General features: G+C 40.2%; 1 protein-coding gene and 1 pseudogene across 2 annotated transcripts; both read right to left on the reverse strand.

The window, feature by feature from the left end:
* Window positions 1–275: 275 nt before the first annotated feature.
* On the reverse strand, window positions 276–21,439 carry LOC308637340 (vomeronasal type-1 receptor 4-like; the record flags this gene model as incomplete). The annotated part of the gene is made up of 3 exons (XM_081273654.1): window positions 276–455; window positions 1,582–2,120; window positions 21,226–21,439. The coding sequence occupies 3 exons, from the start codon at window positions 21,437–21,439 to the stop codon at window positions 276–278; spliced, it is 933 nt and encodes a 310-aa protein (XP_081129780.1).
* On the reverse strand, window positions 11,364–12,316 carry LOC308637265 (vomeronasal type-1 receptor 4-like; annotated as a pseudogene). The gene is made up of 2 exons: window positions 12,200–12,316; window positions 11,364–12,108 (listed from the first exon to the last, which is right to left on the reverse strand). The product of its transcript is annotated as a vomeronasal type-1 receptor 4-like (transcript).

Consider the following 21,439-nt stretch of genomic DNA (forward strand, 5'->3'; position numbering starts at 1 on the left):
CACGTGGTTCTTGAACTGAACAAAGAGAAAATGGCCCTGATGGTTTATTTAAGGGGGGACCATCAAAGGCAGGGGTAAGGTTTCAAGGGCCGACTCTTGCTTTCTGATGTCTTGCACTCAGCAGGTTGATTGACATTGATAGGTCACATGCATCTCAGGTGCTGTGGGGATCTTAGGGACAGCTTGAGGGGGAATTTCACCTGCATCAGGCAGTCTATCCCTGTGAGGGGTACTCCAAGGAGTTACCAGTGCCTGACTTATCCCCTCAGGAGACTTCAATGAGCAACGTAGTCCACACACATCCCACAGATGGCTTGTGACAAGAAATAATATAATCCATCATTAACCTTTTTCAAGGTGACCTCCCCATGTCCCACAACCTTGTGCTGCATCCACTTCTCAAAGGTTGCACCACCCAACACATCACACTGGGGCAAAAATTCTAACTCATAGAACTTGAAAGTGGAAGCATAATTCACAACCAAACCAGAGAACAGGTGCATCAAGAGAGAAATGCTAGAATTGTTTGAAATACCTTCAGTGAAATTCTGTCATCATCAACATGGGAAATACAAATTTAAAGCATATGGAATTTTCAAAGTCCAATATAAAACAGGTGATGTTGAATGATTTCATTTGTTTAAATTGCAGATAGGGGAAAGTAATCTCTGCTGTTAGAAATCACATACTGCTCACTCTTGTGGAAACTTAGAGAAAAAAAAGAGTTATTGTTTTACCATGCAGCAGCTTCTTGCACAGGTGTGTTCAGTTCAGGAAAAGTCATTAGAAATGAATGTGAACACATCCATGAAAACATCTCAAAGATACATATTGAAAATTCAATAATCAGTTATAAAATAAATTTATTAGTACCCAGTGTTGTAAATCATCAAGATAGACGGTAAATAAAGATTAAGTTCTAATTAGCTTATGAAAAAGACATATTGCATTATGAAACTAACAATGCAGAAACCAATAAATAGGATATACACTGTTTAATAAAAAGAGCATCAGTAGACTTTGTTTTCCTTCGTTTCCAAGGTTACATGAAACATGTCTCATTTCATCGAAAAAGAAAAACGTTTGAGAGTGTTCACTTTGATAATTCCTTCAAAAAACACAACTGGGACAAACCATAGGAGTAGACAAAGAAAAACTACATTCCATGATAGCAGGAAAATAATGAAAGCAGATTTTATGCTGAAAAATTTGCTCTTGCTGAACTATATTAAATGTGAAATTTGTATGTTACATCTGATATTTCAGAAATATTGTTGTATGGAGAATAAGCCTATATATGTGTGTTGATTCTCATTCTCCTGAGATTTGACTGTATCACTCTTCTTTCAACTTGTGGGTTACAATAAAGAAACATGTAAGAATTGTGCAAATGCCTACAATTTACACGTTCCTCCTGATGTCAGGGGTTTTTCTATTCCTTACCCAATAGAGATAGTGGCTGGATGCACTGGAGTCTCTGCTCATGAGCAGAAAGGGGCAGAGAGCTGGGAAACAGCCAGCGACTATTGCTCCAACCTTTACCAAGAGCCAGTGGGGATTATAAATAATAGTCACACAAACCTGAAAGATGCAGGAAAGTGTGTAAAAAGATACAAAGGTGCTCACCAGGAGGAGGATGGTTTTGGTGGCTCTGGACTCAGGGGAAGACCTGGGGGAGCTGGTCTTGTGAACATGCTGCATTCTCTGTTTGTGCCTGTGCAGGATGAGCACCATGGAGCTGCTGGCCCAGAGCATGAGCCCCACACACAGGACATCAGGAAATGTTACCAATGCTACATACAGTGACTGTAAGCTTTTGTCAGGTTGAACAGCAGAACAGTATTCAAAATCTTTCATGATTGTGATATTATTGTTGCTCCTTTTTCCAGTCATTTGTGAAATAATCATGATATTTACAAGCAGGTACAAAATCCAGCTCAGAAATATGGAGAAACCAATGTATTTGGGAGCTTTCACTTTAAGCTCTGAACAGCTGGAATTCTCAGGACTAATCTTCATGGCCTGGAAGACACTCAGGAGGCAGGTGCTGCCAATGGACACACCCCTGCCCACCCTGTGAAGATAGAAAAGCAGCTTGCATCCAAAATCATTGAGGAAATCTTTCACTCCAAAAGCTGCCACTGTCTGGGGAACTCCTCTACAAAGGAGAGCTAACAGGTTGGCCACAACCAAGTGCTGAAGAATCAAGTCTGTGTGTCTTACCTTGAACCTCGTGAGGTGATGGGCCAGGTAATGGAGGAGAACACAAGAATTACCCAGAGCTCCAACCACAGTCTGTGACAAGAAGATTATTCCAACAGCCATATCACTGGCTGCCATCCTGCGAGTTCCCTGGTATCCAAGCCAGAGGATTCTGCAGGGAAACAGGAGGCCTGGGCTGCACATGTCCTATCATCCAAAATCCAATATTGACCTCACTCCATAGTTACCACTCTGAAACCTTACAAAAGGTCTTATTCCACTATCAGGTCTTAATGAGGTGCCTATGACTAGTCAAGGCAGGAAGTGTGTATAAATCCCTGTTGTGCAGCCAGCACATAGTGATTCATCTTCATGACGTGAACCAGGTGCTGAGATGACTTTGCTGATGACCAGGAGAACTTGTGCACAGATGTTAAGACTCTGTGCAGATTCACACTATGATCAGGTGTACACAGGGGTCTTGAACCTGGCTGACTGTTTACAGAGAACATAGGAAGAACCATCAAGCTTCCCTAAAGGTTGTGAGCTGGTTTTTCTATCGATCCAGCTCATATTTTCTTCCATTTGTCTGTATTCCTATTGTCTTCAAAACTAGTGGCATTCTTAAACTATTCATTGTAAAATGTTCCCATTTACTCTGAAATATTAATTCTATGTGCAAGGTCACTTATGAAGGAACATTTAGATATTGACTTTAATGACTCCAGATGCACTGAGGGAACCACAGCCCTTCAGGCACCTGTGCCATGGTTAGTCCCATGCAGGGAGGCAGGACTGACTCCACATCAGGACAGCTACCCCATGATTCATATGGTTGATTGTTAGGAACACAAGCTCAAGGGCCCTATCTCAGGAATTTTGCCACAATCCCAGGTCTTCTCCTAAGTCTTGGAATACCAAGAAATAACACGTGATTAAAGAGTATAGTGTAGAAACAAAGTATTCACTTTTTCAGAAGGTACAGAATTGAGTTAATTAATACCTAAGAAAAAATATTTCAAATAAATTAAAATTACTGAATGATATTACAACAGGAGCTATCTATGAAACTTGGTGTGAGTATTTAACCCTTGAAATACTAGAATTTCTGCATTGGTTTGAATGAATATATTTAACAAAATTTTTAGGTATAAAAATTTAGGTTCACATGTTACTGAACAGATAGTGAAGAGCTTTCCTATGCCCCCTGCACACTCATACCCTGCTCCACTATCCCCATGCCACATGGTGCATTCACTACAATCAGAAGATATCCCACATAAAAAGAAACACGAAGCTCTCACAGATGGTAACAGAATTCTGTAATAACCTTGTCCACTATTTTTATACATGTTCCTTCTCACAATATAGACAAATGGCCTCATTATCTTTGAATTCTTAGGCTTTCAGGATTGCTACAATTACTCTCTCTGTTGGCTGCACCATCCTGAGAGTCAGAGAAAATGTTCTGCCTGAGCAGTCACCATCAGCTCTCTCTCTCTCTCTGCACAGGACTAAAAAGATTCCTGTCAGCTCCTCCTACTTCACACACAGGCAGAGAGATACTATGAGTCTGGACCTAGAAATCATGAAGATTTAGTGTAGACTTCCTATTAGGGAAACTGAACAGCTGGGTGACTTTAAAACAACCTCCTTGTGCACCTTGAAAATCACATTTAATTTTTATTTGCACTAAACCACAGCAATCCCTATCAGTAAGAATCACATTTAGTTAAACTAGGATCTATGGTGGTTTGGCATTTAGGCTAAGACCCATTTATCGTTGCTGCCTGGGCCAACCATTATAATATTTGTGTGGATCTGGCTTCTGGAGGGTTCAACAGAGTGTCCCCTTTTCAGCTGTGATCACTTACCCAGACTCTTGATGAGTCTCTTCTCATCTCATAGATGCTGCTCTCACACTCACCCTGAGTCACTCACCAGGTTCTTCCTCTCTGCCAGGCTGGTGACCTCAGTACAGAGGCCTCTCTGACCAGCATGTGTGCTGCAGGGAGGCGGCCAGCTCCTGAGATATGGGTCTGTGGCTCTGTGACCTCACCCCCCCTGGGACCTGCAATTACCCCTGTGCCAGCAGCAGCAATGGCTGTGCAGGCTGGGGGAGCTGAGGGCACTGCTGGAAACTCTCTCCCCAGGTGTCACTTGTGAAAAACAATTTTAAACTTTCCTCATAACATGTCTTCAGAGGATATTCTAGTGTTTGGAGAGACTTACTTATCCATGATCCTGGGAGACCAACAGGGTGTCACTTGGAAAGGTTGGGAAATACTGTGGTCTGTCATATGAAGGGCTGGCAGTGAGCTTTGCATGTCTCATAGTATTTCTTCCTTCCCTGGGAAGATTTCTACCCCAAATCTAGTTGCTTCTTGTTCTTCATTTCAATGAACAGCACCAGATTGAAGGTATGAGCAGAGAAATGAAAAGAGGAAAACCACATAGGAAGGATATTAACACAGGTACAAGGAAAAGAAAGAATGGATGCTAGTATCACATTGGAAGTCACTGAATTCACCTGCAAGAAGATGGATGAATTCATTGGATACATTTATGTATCGAATGTTAATTTATATTCTGCTTTGTGAATAAACATGCCCTGCCAATATTGACCTCCACTACTGAAAGTGGGGAGGAACAGAGCAATATACATCAAACAGAATGAAATAAAACTCTCCTTCAACAATGACATCAGTCTGAGTCAAGATTTCTGTAAATATCAAATCTAATATTATTATTACTAATTAATATTAGTAACATTAATTGCTAAATAATTATTAATTACTTATATTGGCATAAATAATTACTAATATTAATTCAGTAGCCCCAAGGGATGACCACAGCACAGGAGTTCTTTCAATTATTATAATCCCTCCAAACCTGTAAGGACAATACATATACTTAGACACCTTAACAAATGCTGTGAGATTGACCATCCAGGTGAAAACCTGTGGCATGAACACAGGTGGGTTTTGTGCAGCGACACTCAATGGGAGTGAGACTGAAGTGGTTAAAATAATAAGGACATGAGGAAAGGGAGGACTGGGAAACAAGATGGTAGAGCTCCTGCTCTGGTTCCATGATTTAGGAGGAGAGGGAAGATAAGAGAGTCCTCATTTTATGCTGATCCTCTAGGGGAAAATAATCTATTTGTGTCCTATGAAAACACCTGGAATCAGGGACCCTTTGCAGGAAACCATAAAAGTGGTAACTGTCCCACACAGATGAGAATTACAGACATTCTAGGGGAAGAAATATTGCAAAAAGCAAGAATCTGGGTTTCTTCCTTGAAAAGCTGAGTGAAGTGTTTCGGGGTCCTTCAGGGCTAGAACAGCAGGGAAAAGTGTGGCCCAGGCTCAGCCAAGACATTAAGGATAATGGGGGAACTTAAGGCCCAGCTGTCTGAGGGATGAGGCTTTTCCAATGTTCCTCCCTTCCTGGTAGCTGGTCCCACTCTTCTGTATCTCCTCTACACCATGCAAAATGTCATCACAAGCCCTGGATCCTAGAAAATGTAATCACCCACAGGCTCGTTCTCTTAGGCCATCAGGAACACAGCCTGATTACCAGGGATGCATGTGGCCATGTAGTCCTCACAGTAGGGCCAGTTCATCTGGCTCGTCTCTAGTTTGGCCAGACCCTGGGACCAGCATGTTCCTGGATATTTTTAGCCCATTGACAATGGAGGCCAGACAGACACACTCCACCAAGGGCTGATTGATCCAAATCCTGGCATGCAGCCCAGAGGTCCAGATCATCCTGCCCAGCAGGTCTCTGTGGCTGGCTGCAGGGATTCCACCCACTCCAGGAACTCCAAGTGTTCTATTCTCTTCTGCAGGATTGAAAGTTAGGAGTTGACCTCATGGATTACACGTTTGCTGGATATCTTGCTTCTGCTCTGCGAACTGCTGTTTATGATCAGTTGATGTCTTCTAGAGCTCTGTCATTTATGTCAACTGCTGCTATACCACAGAGCCAAGTGCTTCATGCAGTTGTGGTTAAGCAGCTCGTTTTTGAATGTCTCCAGGAGGCACTGGCCCACTCAAGACTTCATGAAAAATAATGGATGAGATCTTCATGTATGTCACTGTGTGGGGAATTCCTCTAGCAAGAATGACCAAAGAGTTGGCCACCATAAGTTGCCCAAGAATCAAATCTGTGGACCTTAATGTGCACCCACTGCAGGAAAGCACCAAATGATAATAAAGTACAGAGAAATTTCCCAGAAATGTATAAGATATTTGGGAATCAATGTAAAGAAAAAGGTGAAAGATCTATACAATGAAAACTACAGAATAATAAAGAGAAAAATCAAAGAAGACCATAGAAGATGAAAAGATCCACCTTGCTCTTGGATAGGCTGTTGATGTAGCTTGGGGATCTGGACACTAGGACATATTATTTTCTATGGATCTCAAAAATTCTTCCTGTTCTTTGGTTTCAGTCTTGTTTCTCTCTACAGTAACCAAACCTAGATTCTGCCCCAAAACTTTAAACAATCTCTATCACTGAAGGCTCTCAATTAGCTTCAACATCCCTAAAAAACAGGATGTAGCAAAAATAGCACATACACCCACCCTTGAGACATGAGCACACACAGGAAACTAAATCAACGTGAAACAATGTCAAGACCCATTTCTTCACTGTGTTCATGCTAGAAACTGTTTCCATGAGTGAATACTTTAGTAAAACAGTGATTCAACAAATGTAGTCATTAGGACCAAGTTGGTTTTACTTGCTTCAAGCAACATTTAATAAAGATTGATGTGACTAGGCATTCAGACAAGGAAGTTAATACCTGTAAGCCCAGCTACTCAGGAGCTGAGGCAAGAAGATTGCAAGTTTGAAGCCAGCCAGAGAAACTTAGTGAGACCATGCTACAAACATAGTGTTTTATAAAGGAGGCTGGGATGTAACTAAGTGGTATAAAACTTGCTTCACATGCAGAATGCCTCAGCTCAATCTCCAGCACAGCAAAAACAAATAAAGAAATAAAAAAGCCAAAATCAAAGTGACACTAAAGGATTCTGTGCACAAGAACGAAGTCAATCCATTCTACTTTCCTGCACCATTCCCAAGACAATTCCACATGCAACCAGCTGAAATACCCTTGTGTCACCCTATAAAGCTGTGTGAAGTGAGCAATTAAATAGTTGACAATTGTTCATACATACAATCAACACACTTGTGATAAGATTTGGGAGGGTTAAGCTCTAGAGCCTGGATAGAAAGGAATCTACGTAATGTAAAGACATGATGTGATCATCCAAAATACCACAGAAAATAGCAGAGAAATCTTCACCAACCACACTTTGGATTATACAAAGCAGGAAATGAGATCTAAAAGGGCTTGTTGCAGAGCTCATGAAGCCCAAGGTGGTTCTGGGGCACAGCCAGCACCATGCTCCACCCTCCACACAGCAGGGATTCCCAGGGCCTTCCAGACATTTTATTTTCTTAAACAATGAAAAAGTTAAAGATGTGTGCAGACAAATTAAGAAAGGTTAACAGCAGGATGTTATTATTTTCAGGAAGCAGGCTGAAAAATTTCCCATTGGATGAGGCTATTACAATCTCTACACCATGTGAAAATGGGGTAGGTAACCAATAATATATGATCCACTGACCTGATAGAGAATCTGTGCCCGCACATATCACTGGAGCAAAAGATTGCAATGCTAAAACAACCATAGGACCACATGTAGAGGGTTCCTTTTACAGCTGTGCATGAAGATGAAGTCACAGCACTCAGGAAGTGGAGAGAAGCTGGAGTAAATGTGTACATGTGTTTTTCAAGGAGTATGCAAGGCACAGAAGATGAAAAAGGAGGTATTTTTAATATTCTGGATGGTACTTGATTGAACAGAAAAGACTGAACATCAGTGCAGAGGAGGAGTTATCCAGAGCATTGCAAAAAGCCTTGGATGTGCCAACAAGCACATCTCATTTCTGACAGATACTAGAGGCCAGTGCTGCAGGGGAAGCAGATGTGGGTGCAGATGTGTTGGGGAGACCAGTGAAGGGAGTTAACAGATGGGGACCTTCCACAGCCTTGTGGCTTCTCTAGCACACTCTACCTGCCTCCTCCACACAGAGGATGGTTCTCGGAAGACCTATCTGCACTCACATTTGTCCCCGCAGGTATGATTTTATTCTAGGAGTAACTACCTCACTCATACATATGTATGTATGCCATGTATGTATGTATATGTCAAATTAATCTTCAGTTGTGTAAAAATAAAACTTCTTCAAAGATGCTTGATATGCAGAAATTTTTTAAGAACAGAGATCTAACACTTATTGAGGATAAGTGCCTTATAAAGAGAATTGCTAAAACACATATCAAAAGCTTTATTTATCAGGCTGTATATGAAAATGGAAAGCTACTTTTGACAGTTATGTAGAAGCCTATTTTTTTAAAATTCCAGAATGACTTTAGAGATGTTCCTAATAATAATCTATTGCCTACATTTAATTGTGAGTTAGATTTAACAGCTGCATTTTACATTTTCCTTCCTGGGGAGAGAAGACCAGTATATTTGTTCTTGGAAAGCATGAAAACTTTGGAAGAAAACTCACTTGATCAATGACTATCTGTTACTTCAGGAGAAATGTGCTGATTTATGTGGCACCCACAGCCAACACTGGCCACATCTATGAAAATGGCGCACTGAGGAAGCAGTCTCATTAGAAATGTAGTTCTTGATGTTTAACAAATCAGACCATATCCTGCTGCCTCTGATCAGCAGAGATTCTAACTCTGTTGTAGCACAATGTAAGAGCATATACCAATTGCTATTTACTATTTTGAAAATTCTGTAGAAATTAGTTCATTACACCAAGAAGAGTCCTCACATGTAACATTTTCCTCTCAATTGAATGTGAGAAATGTAAATTTCATAACAGCATTATTTGTCCAATTTTAATTCTAATAAGATTTTGCTATTCTTCATGTTAGGGTAATAAAAGCATTTTCTTCTTCAAGAATATAAAAATAAAAGTAGGAGTACCTGATGGGTTGAAATTCCTAGAAATATTTGATAAACTCTGATCTTACATGCTAAAGGCAAGCCTATATAAACCTATGATCAGAAAATTGTGTGAAGTTTGTAGATATTTATACATAAACGTATGTTCCATATATACATGTGTGTGAAGACACACATGAAAGTATCATGAAAACATGTCACACATCCCACATGTCAGTGCTGATCATGATGCTCCAATGTGTTGTACTGATCAGTTTCTGCTGCCTATCGAAATGCCTACACAAACACCTTATAAAGAAAGGAAATTTATTGAACTACATTTCTGGAGACTTAGGAGCCTGGTGCCAGCATCTGCTCAGTCCTGGTGAGGGCCTCACAGCAGATGGAATCACAAAGGTAGAATCCCGTACAGAAGAGACCACAGAGAAGAACAGGAGCAAGAGACAGTGGAGACAGCTGCACTTGCTGTAGGACAACTCATGTTCTCATGGAAACTAATATAACCCATCATTAATCCCCTCCAAGGTGACCTCCCCATGACCAACCACCTTGTATGGCATCCACTTCTCAAAGGTTTCACCACCCAACACATAACACTGGGGTAAAAATTTAGAACATGTGGTATTTAGGTTGGAAACATAAATCACATCCATACCAGAGCATGTGTGCATCAAAGGAGAAATGCTAGAATTGTTTGAAATTCCTGCAGTTTGATTCTATCATTAACAACATGGGAAAATACAAATTTGAGGCATATGGAAGTTTCTTTTTTTTAATTGATTTTATCTTTTTAAATACATGACAGCAGAATGCATTACAATTCTTGTTACACATATAGAGCATAATTTTTATATCTTTGTATATAAAGTATGTTCACACCAATCCATGCCTTTATACGTGTACCTTGTGTTTTTTTTGCATTTCAATTCTTATTAGACATACATACCACAATATTTCATATCTCTGTTTGTATATAAAGTATGTTGACACCCAATTCGAGTCTTCACACATGTACTTTGGATAATGATGTCCATCACATTCCACCATCCTCACTAATCCCCTGCCCTCTCCCTTTCCCTCCCACCCCTCTTCCCTATCTAGAATTCATCTATTCCTCCCATGCTCCCCCTCCCTACCCCACTATGAGTCAGTCTCCTTATATCAGAGAAAATATTCAGCATTTGTTTGTTTGGGATTAGCTAACTCCACTTACCATTATCTTCTCCAATTCCATCTGTTTACCTGCAAATGCCAGAAGCATATGGAATTTTCAAAGTCAAATACAAAACCAGCTGATGTTGAATGATTTTATTTATATAAAGTGTAAAATGTTAAAAGTGATCTCTACTGTTAGAAGTCACATACTGGAAAGAGGATTCATACCAACTAGGATATTGTTTTACCATGTAGCAGCTGCTTGCACAGGTGGTTTCAATTTGTGAAATTTGATTAGAAACACATGCCAACACATACATACAATATTTCAAAGATACATATCACAAATTCAATATTAACTAGTGAACTAAAATTATTAGTACCCAGTGTTGTAAACAAACAAGGTAGACATTAAATAAAGATTAAAACCTAATTAGCTTATGAAAGAAGAAATACTGCATCGTGAAAATCCAGCACAGAAATGAATAAATCCAATATAAGCTGTTTAATAAAGAGGACATCAGTAGACCTTTGCTTCCCATCATGTCCAAGATTACATGAAACATGTCTCATTTCATTGCAAAAGACAAACTCTTGATAGTGTTCACTTTGATATTTCCTTCAAAAGACACAGCTGAGTCATAAACATAATATGTAGGTAAATGAGAAATACGTGTCACTTGTAAATAAAGAAAGTAAAATAAAGAAAGCAGATTTTATGCTGAAGAATTTGGTTGTTGTTGTAACTAGTATTTTGAGTCTGAAATTTATATTTGTTACATCCACTTTTCCAAGAATATTATTGGGTGGATAATAAAGCAAATCTAAGTGGTATACATGTGCACATACTCAGGTACACACACACACACACACACACATGCACACACTGTAATAAAAAAGCACATGTGTGTTGATTGTCATTCTTAGATATATAACTGTATCACTATTCTTTTAATTTGGGAGTACAAATGAAGAAACATGTAAGAATTGTGCAAAGCCTACAATTTAGATGTTCCTCCTGACATCAGGGATTTTCCCATTCCTTATTCCAGACAGACTGAGCCTGGATGCACTGGAGTTCCTGCTCATGAGCAGAAAGGGGCTGACAGCTGGTAAACTGCCAGCAACTATTGCAGCCATCTTTACCAGCAGCCAGTGGGGATTATAAATAACAATCACACAAATTTGGAAGATGCAGGAAAGTGTGTAAAAAGATACAAGGGTGCTCACCAGGAGGAGGATGTTTTTGGTGGCTCTAGACTCAGGGGAGGACCTGGGGGAGCTGGTCTTTTGAATGTGCTGCATTCTCTGCTTGTGCCTGTGCAGGATGAGCACCATGGAGCTGCTGGCACAGAGCATGAGCCCCACACACAGGACATCAGGGAATGTTAGCAATGCTGAATGCAATGATTGTGAGGATTTGTCAGGATGAACAGCAGAACCCGTATCCATAATCTTTCATGATTGTGATATTATTGTTGCTCCTTTTTCCAGTCATATGTGAAATAATCATAATATTTACAAGCAGGTACAGAATCCAGCTCAGAAATATGGAGAAACCAATGTATTTGGGAGCTTTCACTTTAAGATCTGAACAGCTGGAGTTCTCAGCACTAATCTTCATGGCCTGGAAGACACTCAGGAGGCAGGTGCTTCCAATGGACACACCCCTGCCCACCCTGTGAAGATAGAAAAGCAGGTTGCATCCAAAATCACTGAGGAAATCTTTCACTCCAAATGCTGCCACTGTCTGATTGTGGCCAACTTGTTAGCCCTCTACACAGGAGGGCTAACAAGTTGGCCACAATCAAGTGTTGAAGAATCAAGTCTGTGTGTCTTACCTTGAACCTCGTGAGGTGATGGACCAGGTAATGGAGGAGAACACAAGAATTACCCAGAGCTCCAACCACAGTATGTGACAAGAAGATGATACCTACAGCCACATCACTGGCTGCCATCCTGCCAGTTCCCTGCTGTCCCAGCCAGAGGGTCCTGGAGGGAAACAGGAGGCCTGGGCTACACGTGTCCTGTCAACCAAAACCCAGTATTGCCCACACTCCAGAGTTAACACTGTGAAAACTTACTTAAGATTTTATTTTCACTAGTAGGTTTTAATTCATGACTACTTAAGGCAGGAAGTGTGTATAAATCCCTGTTGTGAAGGCAGACCATGGTGATTCCTGAATCTTCATGATACAACACAGGGGCTGAGATGACCAGGAGAACTTGTGCACACACACGTTATGTCTCTGTCCAGATTCATACTCTGATCAGGTGCACAGAGGGGTCTTGAACCTGGCTGAGCATTAATTAAGAGCATAGCATAAACAGCAAGCTTCCCTAAAGTTCGTGAGTAGGTTCTTCTATCAATCCAGCTCATATTTACTTTCATTTGTCTATATTCCTATTGTCTTCAAAACCAATGGTATTTTTTAACTTTTCATTATAAAATATTTTGATTTAGATGTAAATAGTTATTCTATGTACAAGGTCAATTATGAAGGAACATTTAGATATTTTAATAACTGCAGATGCACTGAGGGAACTCTAGCCCTACAAGCACCTGTCCCACGGTCATCGACCTGCAGGAGGCAGGAATGGCTGCACATCAGGACAGCTGCCCATGACTCCTACGATTGTATGTTAGGAACACAGCTCAGTGGCCACCGTCACAGAAATTTTGCAACATTCCCAGGCCATGTACTGTTTCTTGGAATATCAAGAAGTAACACGTGATTAAAGAGATCAGTATAGGAACAAAATATCCACTTCTTCAGAAGACACAAATGTGAGTTATTTAATATCTAAAAAATATTTCAAAGAGGTAAGATTAGTAAATGATATTACAATAGGAGCGATTGATGAAAATTGGTATATGTGGTCATTTAAAAGTCAAAATACTAGAATTTCTGCATTGATTTGAATGAATATATTTTTTTAAAAAATTAGGTTCACATGTTACTGAATAGATGGAGAAGATCTTTCCTATGTCCCCTGCACGTTCACACCCTGCTCCACTATCAGATTCCTATGCCACATGGGGCATTCACTATAATCAGAAGATATATGACATAAAAAATATAAAGCTCTTACAGGTGGTAATAGAATTCTGTAATACCCTTGTCCACTTTTCCATACATGTTCCTTTCCACAGTATAGATAAAAGGCCCCATTATCCTTCAATTGTGATGCTTTCAAGATTGGTACAATTACTATCCCCCTTGTCTGCACCATGCTGAGAGTCAGAGAAAATGTTATGCCCGAGCAGTCACCATCAGCTCTCTCTCTGTACAGGACTAAGAAGATTCCTGTGAGCTCCTCCTACTCCACACAACAGGCATGGAGATACTATGAGTCTGGACCTAGAAATCATGAAGATTTAGTGTAGAATTCCAGTAAGGTAAAATGAGCAGTTGAGTGACTTTAAAACAACCTCCTTGTACACCTTGAAAATCACATTTAATTTTCATTTTCACTAAACCACAGCAATCTCTGTCAGTAAGAATCACATATAGTTAAATTAGGATTCCTGATGGTTTGGCATTTAGGCTAGGACCCATTTATCTTTGCTACCTAGAGCCATTCTTCATCAACAATTTTAACACTTGTGGGGCTTTGGCTTCTGCAGGGTTCAATCGAGTGTTCCCTTTTCAGCTGTGATCACTTACCCAGACTCTTGATGGGTCTCTTCTCATCTCATAGATGCTACTCTCAGACTCACCTTGAGTCACTCACCAGGCTCTTCCTCTCTGCCAGGCTGGTGACCTCAGTGCAGAGGCCTCTCTGACCAACATGTGTGCTGTAGGGAGGCGGCCAGCTCCTGAGATATGGGCTGATGATCCAAATCCTGGAATGCAGCCCAGAGTTCCAGATCATCCTGCCCAGCAGGTCACTGTGGCTGGCTGCAGGGATTCCACCCACTCCAGGAATTCCAAGTGTTCTATTCTCTCCTGCAGGTTTGAAACTTGGCATTGACCCTACGGATTACACACATTTGCTGGATATCTTGCTTCTGCCCTGCTAGCTGCTGTTTATGATCAGCTGATGTCTTCTAGAGCTCTACCATTTACGTCAACTGCTGCTATGCCAGAGAGCCATGCAGTTGTGGTTAAGCAGCTCATCTTTGAATGTCTCCAGGCAGCACTGGCCCCTTCAAGATTTCATGAAAAATAATGGATAAGATCTTCATGCATGTCACTGTGTGGAGAATTCCTCTAGTAAGAATGACCAAAGAGTTGGCCACCATAAGTTGCCCAAGAAACAAATCTGTGGACCTTAATATGCACCCACTGCAGGAAAGCACTAAATGATTATAAAATACAGAGAAATTTCCCAGAAATGTATAAGATACTTGGGAATCAATGTAAAGAAAAAGGTGAAAGATCTATACAATGAAAACTACAGAATAATAAAGAGAAAAATCAAAGAAGACCATAGAAGATGAAAAGATCCACTTTGCTTTTGGATAGGCAGAATTAATATTATCAAAATGACCATACTACCAAAAGCACTGTACAGATTTAATGCATTTCTGACCAAAATCCCAATGGCATTCCTCATACAAATAGAAAAAACAATTATGAAATTCATCTGGAAAAATAAGAGACCCAGAATAGGTAAAGCAATCCTTAGCAGGAAGAATGAAGCAGATGGTATTGCTATACCAGACTTTAAACTATACTACAGAGCAATAGTAACAAAAGTAACATGGTATTGGCACTGAAACAAACTGATAGACCAATGGTACAGAATAGAGGACACAGAGACTAACCCACAAAATTACAATTATCTTTTATTAGACAAAGGTGCCAAGAACATGCACTGGAGAAATGATAGCATCTTAAACAAATGGTGCTGGGAAAACTGGAAATCCATATGCATCAAAATGAAATTAAACCCCTATCTCATGCACAAAACTTAGCGCAAAATGGATCAAGCACCTAGGAATTAAATCAGAGACTCTGTTCTAATAGAAGATAAAGTAGGCCCTAAACTTCATCATGTGGAATTAGGCCCCAACTTCCTTAATAAGACTTCTATAGCACAATTAAAACCAAGAATCAATAAATGAGATGGAATCAAACTAAAAAGTTTCTCCTCAGCAAAAGAAACAATCTGTGAGGTGAACAGAGAGCCAATATCCTAGGAGCAAATCTTTACCCCTTACACATCAGATAGAGCACCAATCTATAGGGTATACAAAGAACTCAAAAAGCTAAGCACCAAAAAACCAAATAACCCAATCAACAAGTGGGCCAAGGACCTTAACAGAACAGACCTCTTCTCAGAAGATGATATACAATCAATCAACAAATATATGGAAAAATGCTCATCATCTCTAGCAATCTGAGAAATGCAAATCAAAACTACTTTAAGACTTCATCTCACTCCAGGTACCTATTATGAAGACAATAAGTGTTGATAAGGATGTGGCAAAAAAAAAAAGGTACACTCATACATTGGTGGTGGGACTGCAAATTGGTGCAGCCAATATGGAAAGAAATAGGAGATTCCGTGGAAATCTGGGAATGGAACCAGCATTTTACCCAGCTATTCCTCTCCTTGGACTATCCCCAAAGCACCTAAAAACAGTACACTATAGGGACACAGCCACATCAATGTGTATAGCAGCACAATTCACAGTAGGTAAACTGTGGAGCCAACCTAAATGTTCTTCAGTGAATGAATGAATTTAAAAAATGGAATTTTATTCAGCATTAAAAGGAATCAAATCATGGCATTTGCAGGTAAATGGATTCAATTGGAGAAGATATTTCTAAGTGAAGTTAGCCAATCACAAAGAAAAACAAATGCTGAAGGTTTTCTCTGATATAAAGAGACTGACTCATAGTGGGGTAGGGAGGGAGAGCATGAGAGGATTAGATGAATTCTAGATAAGGAAGAGGGGTGGGAGGGAAAGGCAGGGGCAGGGGATTAGTGAGGATGGTGGGATGTGATGGACATCATTATATAAAGAACATGTGTGAGGACATCAATTAGGTGTCAATATACTTTATATACAAACAGATATAAAATGTGGAATATATGTGTATTAAGAATTGTAATGCAAAAAACAGAAAAGCAAAGTACATGTATAAAAGCATGAATTGGTGTGAACATACTTTACATACAGAGATATGAAAAATTGTGCTCTATATGTGTAATAAGAATTGTAATGCATTCCACTGCTGTCATTTATTTAAAACAAATAAAATCAATAAAAGATTAAAAAACAATGAATCTACTGAAAATGAGATTAGGAAAGTGAATCCATTCACAATAAAATAAAAATTAGAATACCTATGGATAAATCTAACCCAGGATGCGTAGGACCTCTAAAATTAAAACTAGAAACAATGCAGAAAAAATTGAAGTAGAATGTAGAAGATGGAAAGACCACCCATGATTTGGATAGGAATAGAAATGAACATAAAATAAAAACTATTTTAAAAACTTAATGTATACCTACCAAAATATTAACAACAATCTTCACACAATGACATAGAGACATAAAACAGTTCTCAAAAGAAATTAGATAGGAATCAACATGCAGGAAATCATAAATGACCACAAATACACAATGCCAAAAGAGACACTGCAAGACACATCATAATCTACACTGAAAATTAAGACACAATATTAAAATCTGCAAAAAAAAAAACACATCAGGTCACATTTAGTGGCAAATCAATAAGATTCACCTTTGACTTCTCAACTCAGACACCAATATCAAGGAAAGACTAGAATGACATATTCCAAGCTCAAAAAGGAATTTCCAGCTAAATTGCTACATAAAAAAATGTGTTTCAAAATCAGTGGGGGAAATTAAAACATTGCATGATGGAGCTATAATAAAAGAAGTCATGACCACAAAGCAAGAACTATGAAGACTATTCAAAGATATGCTGCACACAGAGAAATCCTAGAACAAACAAAAAAGGTTTCAAGTGGTGAGGCCCACTATAAGAGTAAACAACTAAATGAAAATCAAAACCAAATAAGATATGGCAAATAAACAAAAATGTCAGGAAAGTGCAAACTTATATTCACACTAACTCTGCAAATAAATGGCCTCTACTACCCAATTAAAATGCAAAGATTAGCAGAATAAATCAAAATACAAGATCCAACTGGATGCTGTTTGCAAGAGACTGATCACATAGCAAAGATGCCCACAGGCTGAAGTGTGTAAAAGGACATTTACATATCACACAAATGGAATCTGAAAACAATCTGGAGGAGCTAGCTATTCTCAGATGAAACCAAAGGAGATTTCAAGCAAAAATTAACCACAGAAGGACAGTACATTCTGATAAAGGGAACAATTCAACCAGAAGAAATAATAGTAATAAATATACTGGCCCCAAATGTCTGGACACATTAAAAGACAAAATTCTTGATATTAAATTCCAGATAGACTGCAATAAAATATTACCTAGTGATGTTAACACACTTTTATCACCAATAGATAGGTCATCCAAAGATAAAATCAACAAAGATATTACCAACATAAATAGTACTATAAACCCAATGGGCCTAATAGACATTTAGAATACACCTCACCATGTCACCCCTTCCTCTCACACACATTCTTCCCCTAATATCATCCAGCATCTTGTGACATAGCCCAGGAGACTCACAGGAACTGAGCTACTGTTGGTGCCATATTGTGATCTTCCAAAACCATGAGATAAAGGAAGGAATGTTTAGGTAAAGCACAGGGGATCATTAGGGTGCGATCACTACAGTAGAATACAGCAAAATGGGTTCTTACACTATGCATTTTTCCTGTTCCATACGCAGGTACAACAAAGAGTGAACTACAAAGTAAACAGTGGACTTTGGCTAAGAATGATCTACATCCAGTTTGATGCTGTCGCACAGATCACACAGATTCCAGATGTTACAGTTATGGAGACTGTACTGGGAGCAGGGTTGTATTAGAATTCTGTACTATATGCTTGAACATTCATAAATACAGCTTGCTTATAAAAACTGAAATATTATTGTAAAGATAAATGATCCATCAAAACCAAAGAGCTATTACCTTGGAAGTGTAGGGTGCATTCACTATTTGATAGGCGGTATCATTCAGAACGCTAACAAAGCAAAGGCGAGAGACCTCATTATCACTGGAATAGATGAATAAGACAACTGGACAGCACCCTACCTGTATTTGTGATAACAGTGCTCACAAACCGCTATAAATGGGTACTTTCCTCATAGAACTGGTACCTTCTCCCTCTGTGGCCCCACCCAGAAAGTAAACATAGCCCCACACCCATAAATGTGCTCCAGGGCCCCCAGGCCAGAATCCTGCAGAACTTTGGTCACAGAAGTGATGGCTGTCCAGGACGATGTCACCTCCCAGCTGCACTGCACCTGTGTACTGCAGTGGCCAATGTCCACCAGCGACCCTAACTGAGATGACTGGACAGGTGGACAGCAAGTTCACACCAGTGGTTCTGCTCTCTAGGGACAGCCTGAAGGTCACCCAGGAAAGGTGGTGTCCACTGTGCAGCTCATCTTTAATCACTTGGCACTGCATGACCTGTGCTGAGTGGGCAGCCTGGTCCTCATACTGGTCCTTGGGAATATTTGGCCCTGGGAGAATGTGGCAGTTTACCTAGAGATGACAGTAAATGGTCCCCACTGAACTCTCATCCAAACAGTTTTACTCTGAGCCCAGTTCCCCACCTGTGGGTCCTGCTCTGATATTTCCCATGTCCCTGCCTGAACCAGCAACCTCACTGTTTATAGATAAATGGGTTCTCCTGAGAATACAATCTAGCCTCAATATATAAATGTATTCTGACATAGAGAGTGGTAAGTGCTACTTTTTAAGATTGCCGGTGAGGCTGGAGTGGTGGGACATACCTCTAATCCCAGTGGTTTAGGAAGCTGAAGCAGGAGAATCACAAATTCAAAGCCAGCCTAAGAAACTTAGAAGGGCTTTATACAACTGAGTGAGACCATGCCTCAATAAAACAAATAAATAAATAAAAATATAAACAAGCGCTAGGCATGTGGCTCAGTGGTTAAATGACTCTCTGTTCAAGGCCCAGTACAGTGATAAAAAAAGAGTGTAGGTGAGGACGTGACCATTTATCTATGTGCACTGAAACGCATCTGTGGATATTTTAACAACATGTCAGAGTGTGAGATTACACTGCTACAGTTGTACAGCTCCCAGAAGAACAGGTGCCACTCTTAGATGAGAAACCAGGTCCTTCCTTCCTTGTGGCACAGCAGGCAGCAGGAGCACTCTGTGCCCACCAGCTTCTCTTATTCCTGCAAACTGCAATCTGGGTGACATGGAGTGGCCCAAGTGGACATTGCACAGGAAAGGAGTTTGCATCACAACTGAGGATACCCACACACAGGAACACAAACCTTTTAAGGAGAACTGCTGACAAACCTACCTTGTTCCTTGAAGAAACTGTGCAGAAAAACAATTCTCTCCTTAATTCTGGCAGTTGATGCTAAATCTGTCCTCCCAAGGTCTCTTTTCAAAACTATCTAACAAATAACATTCTGGAACAAAATTTTTCGGGTAATTATAAACTTACTGAAATGCTAAGGAGAATTATCCTCCAAAAAACCCACCTCTCATTTCTACATTGCATTTGTTTCAGGCAGTCTCTCCAGGAGTGCAGCACTTGGTCAAAAGTTGTAATTCAACTGACCTGGAAGCCTGGGAACTAATTCTTTCCATGTGCCTCCAGCAATAGGAACTAGGATGGCCGACTTCAGGATGCTGTGCGTAGGGTGAGGACCACCAGCTCTGTTCCCCTCCACGGCCATGTGGATCTCACAGTCAGCCAGCTGAGGACCCCAGTGCTCTTTAGGGTTTGCAACAGAAAGACAATGACTCTTCCATCCATTTCTCTGTTGATGTTTTGAGTGTGAAGAACAATGAAACACTTAAACATTTCTGAAAAAATGGGTAACTTATGTAGTCATGATACAATTATGTAGTTACGATACTTTAAATTATGTTTTGAAACTGGTGATTGAGCCCAGCCTTGTCCCTGAGCGTCATCTGCAGCCTTTTTAATTTCTTATTTTTGAGGCAGGGTCTACATTGTTGAGGCTCTTTCCACTTGTGATCCTCCACTCTTGGTCTCCCAATTTGTTGTGATTATAGGCGTTTTCCACAGCAAAAACATAGATTTTAAATTTTTTATGCAGACAAAGCAGAGCCTGGATAGTTTGGATACAATGGATTTATGGCTCATGAGAAGAAAGGGGCTGACAGTGGGAAAACACAGTGAAATCAGGTCACTGGTGTCCACCACCCACCAAATGAGGTTGGAAAAAATAGCATTGTATAAATGTAACAGGGAGGAGAGGGTGTGGAAAGTCACAAAGGTGCCCACCAGGACAAGGATTCTCTGGGTGGCTCTGGACTCAGGGCAGGATCTGGGTGGAACTTTGATGCTGTGAATGTGCTGAACCCTCTGCTTGTGCCTGTACAGAAGGAGAACCATGGAGCCACTGGACCAGATCATGAGCAAGGAAAAGACAACCTCAGGAAATACAAATAAGGCTGCATATAATAAAACTGTGATTCTGTCACGATCTGTGTAAGAGTAGTAACCATAATCTCTCTTGTCTGTTGTGTTTACACTGTTCCATTTGCTGAGCATATAGAGAGGAAAAATGGAATTCACCACCATGTACAGGACCCAGCAGAGGGAAATGGAGAAGCCAATGTACCTGGGAGCTCTTCCGTTGAGATCCTTCCAACAGGAGTTCATGGGCCTGATGGTGATGTTCTGGAAGACGCTCAAGAGGCAGGTGATGAAAATGGACATAATTCTGCCCACTCGATATATATACAAAATTAGTTTGCGTCCAAAATCACTGAGGAAATATTTCAACCCAAAAGCTGTCATTGTCTGGGGAATTCCTCTACTGAGAAGCACCAAGGAGTTGGCTATGATCAGGTGCCTGAGAATCAAATCTCTGGACCTCAGGGTGTACTCATTGCAGAAAAGAACTAAATTATAATAAAGCAGAGAGAAATTTCCCAGGATTCCCACTGCAGTCTCTGATAAGAACATCAGTCCCATAACCAT

The sequence above is a fragment of the Spermophilus citellus genome, assembly GCF_964194105.1.
Source record: "Spermophilus citellus genome assembly, chromosome: 18".
Taxonomy (NCBI): domain Eukaryota; kingdom Metazoa; phylum Chordata; class Mammalia; order Rodentia; family Sciuridae; genus Spermophilus; species Spermophilus citellus.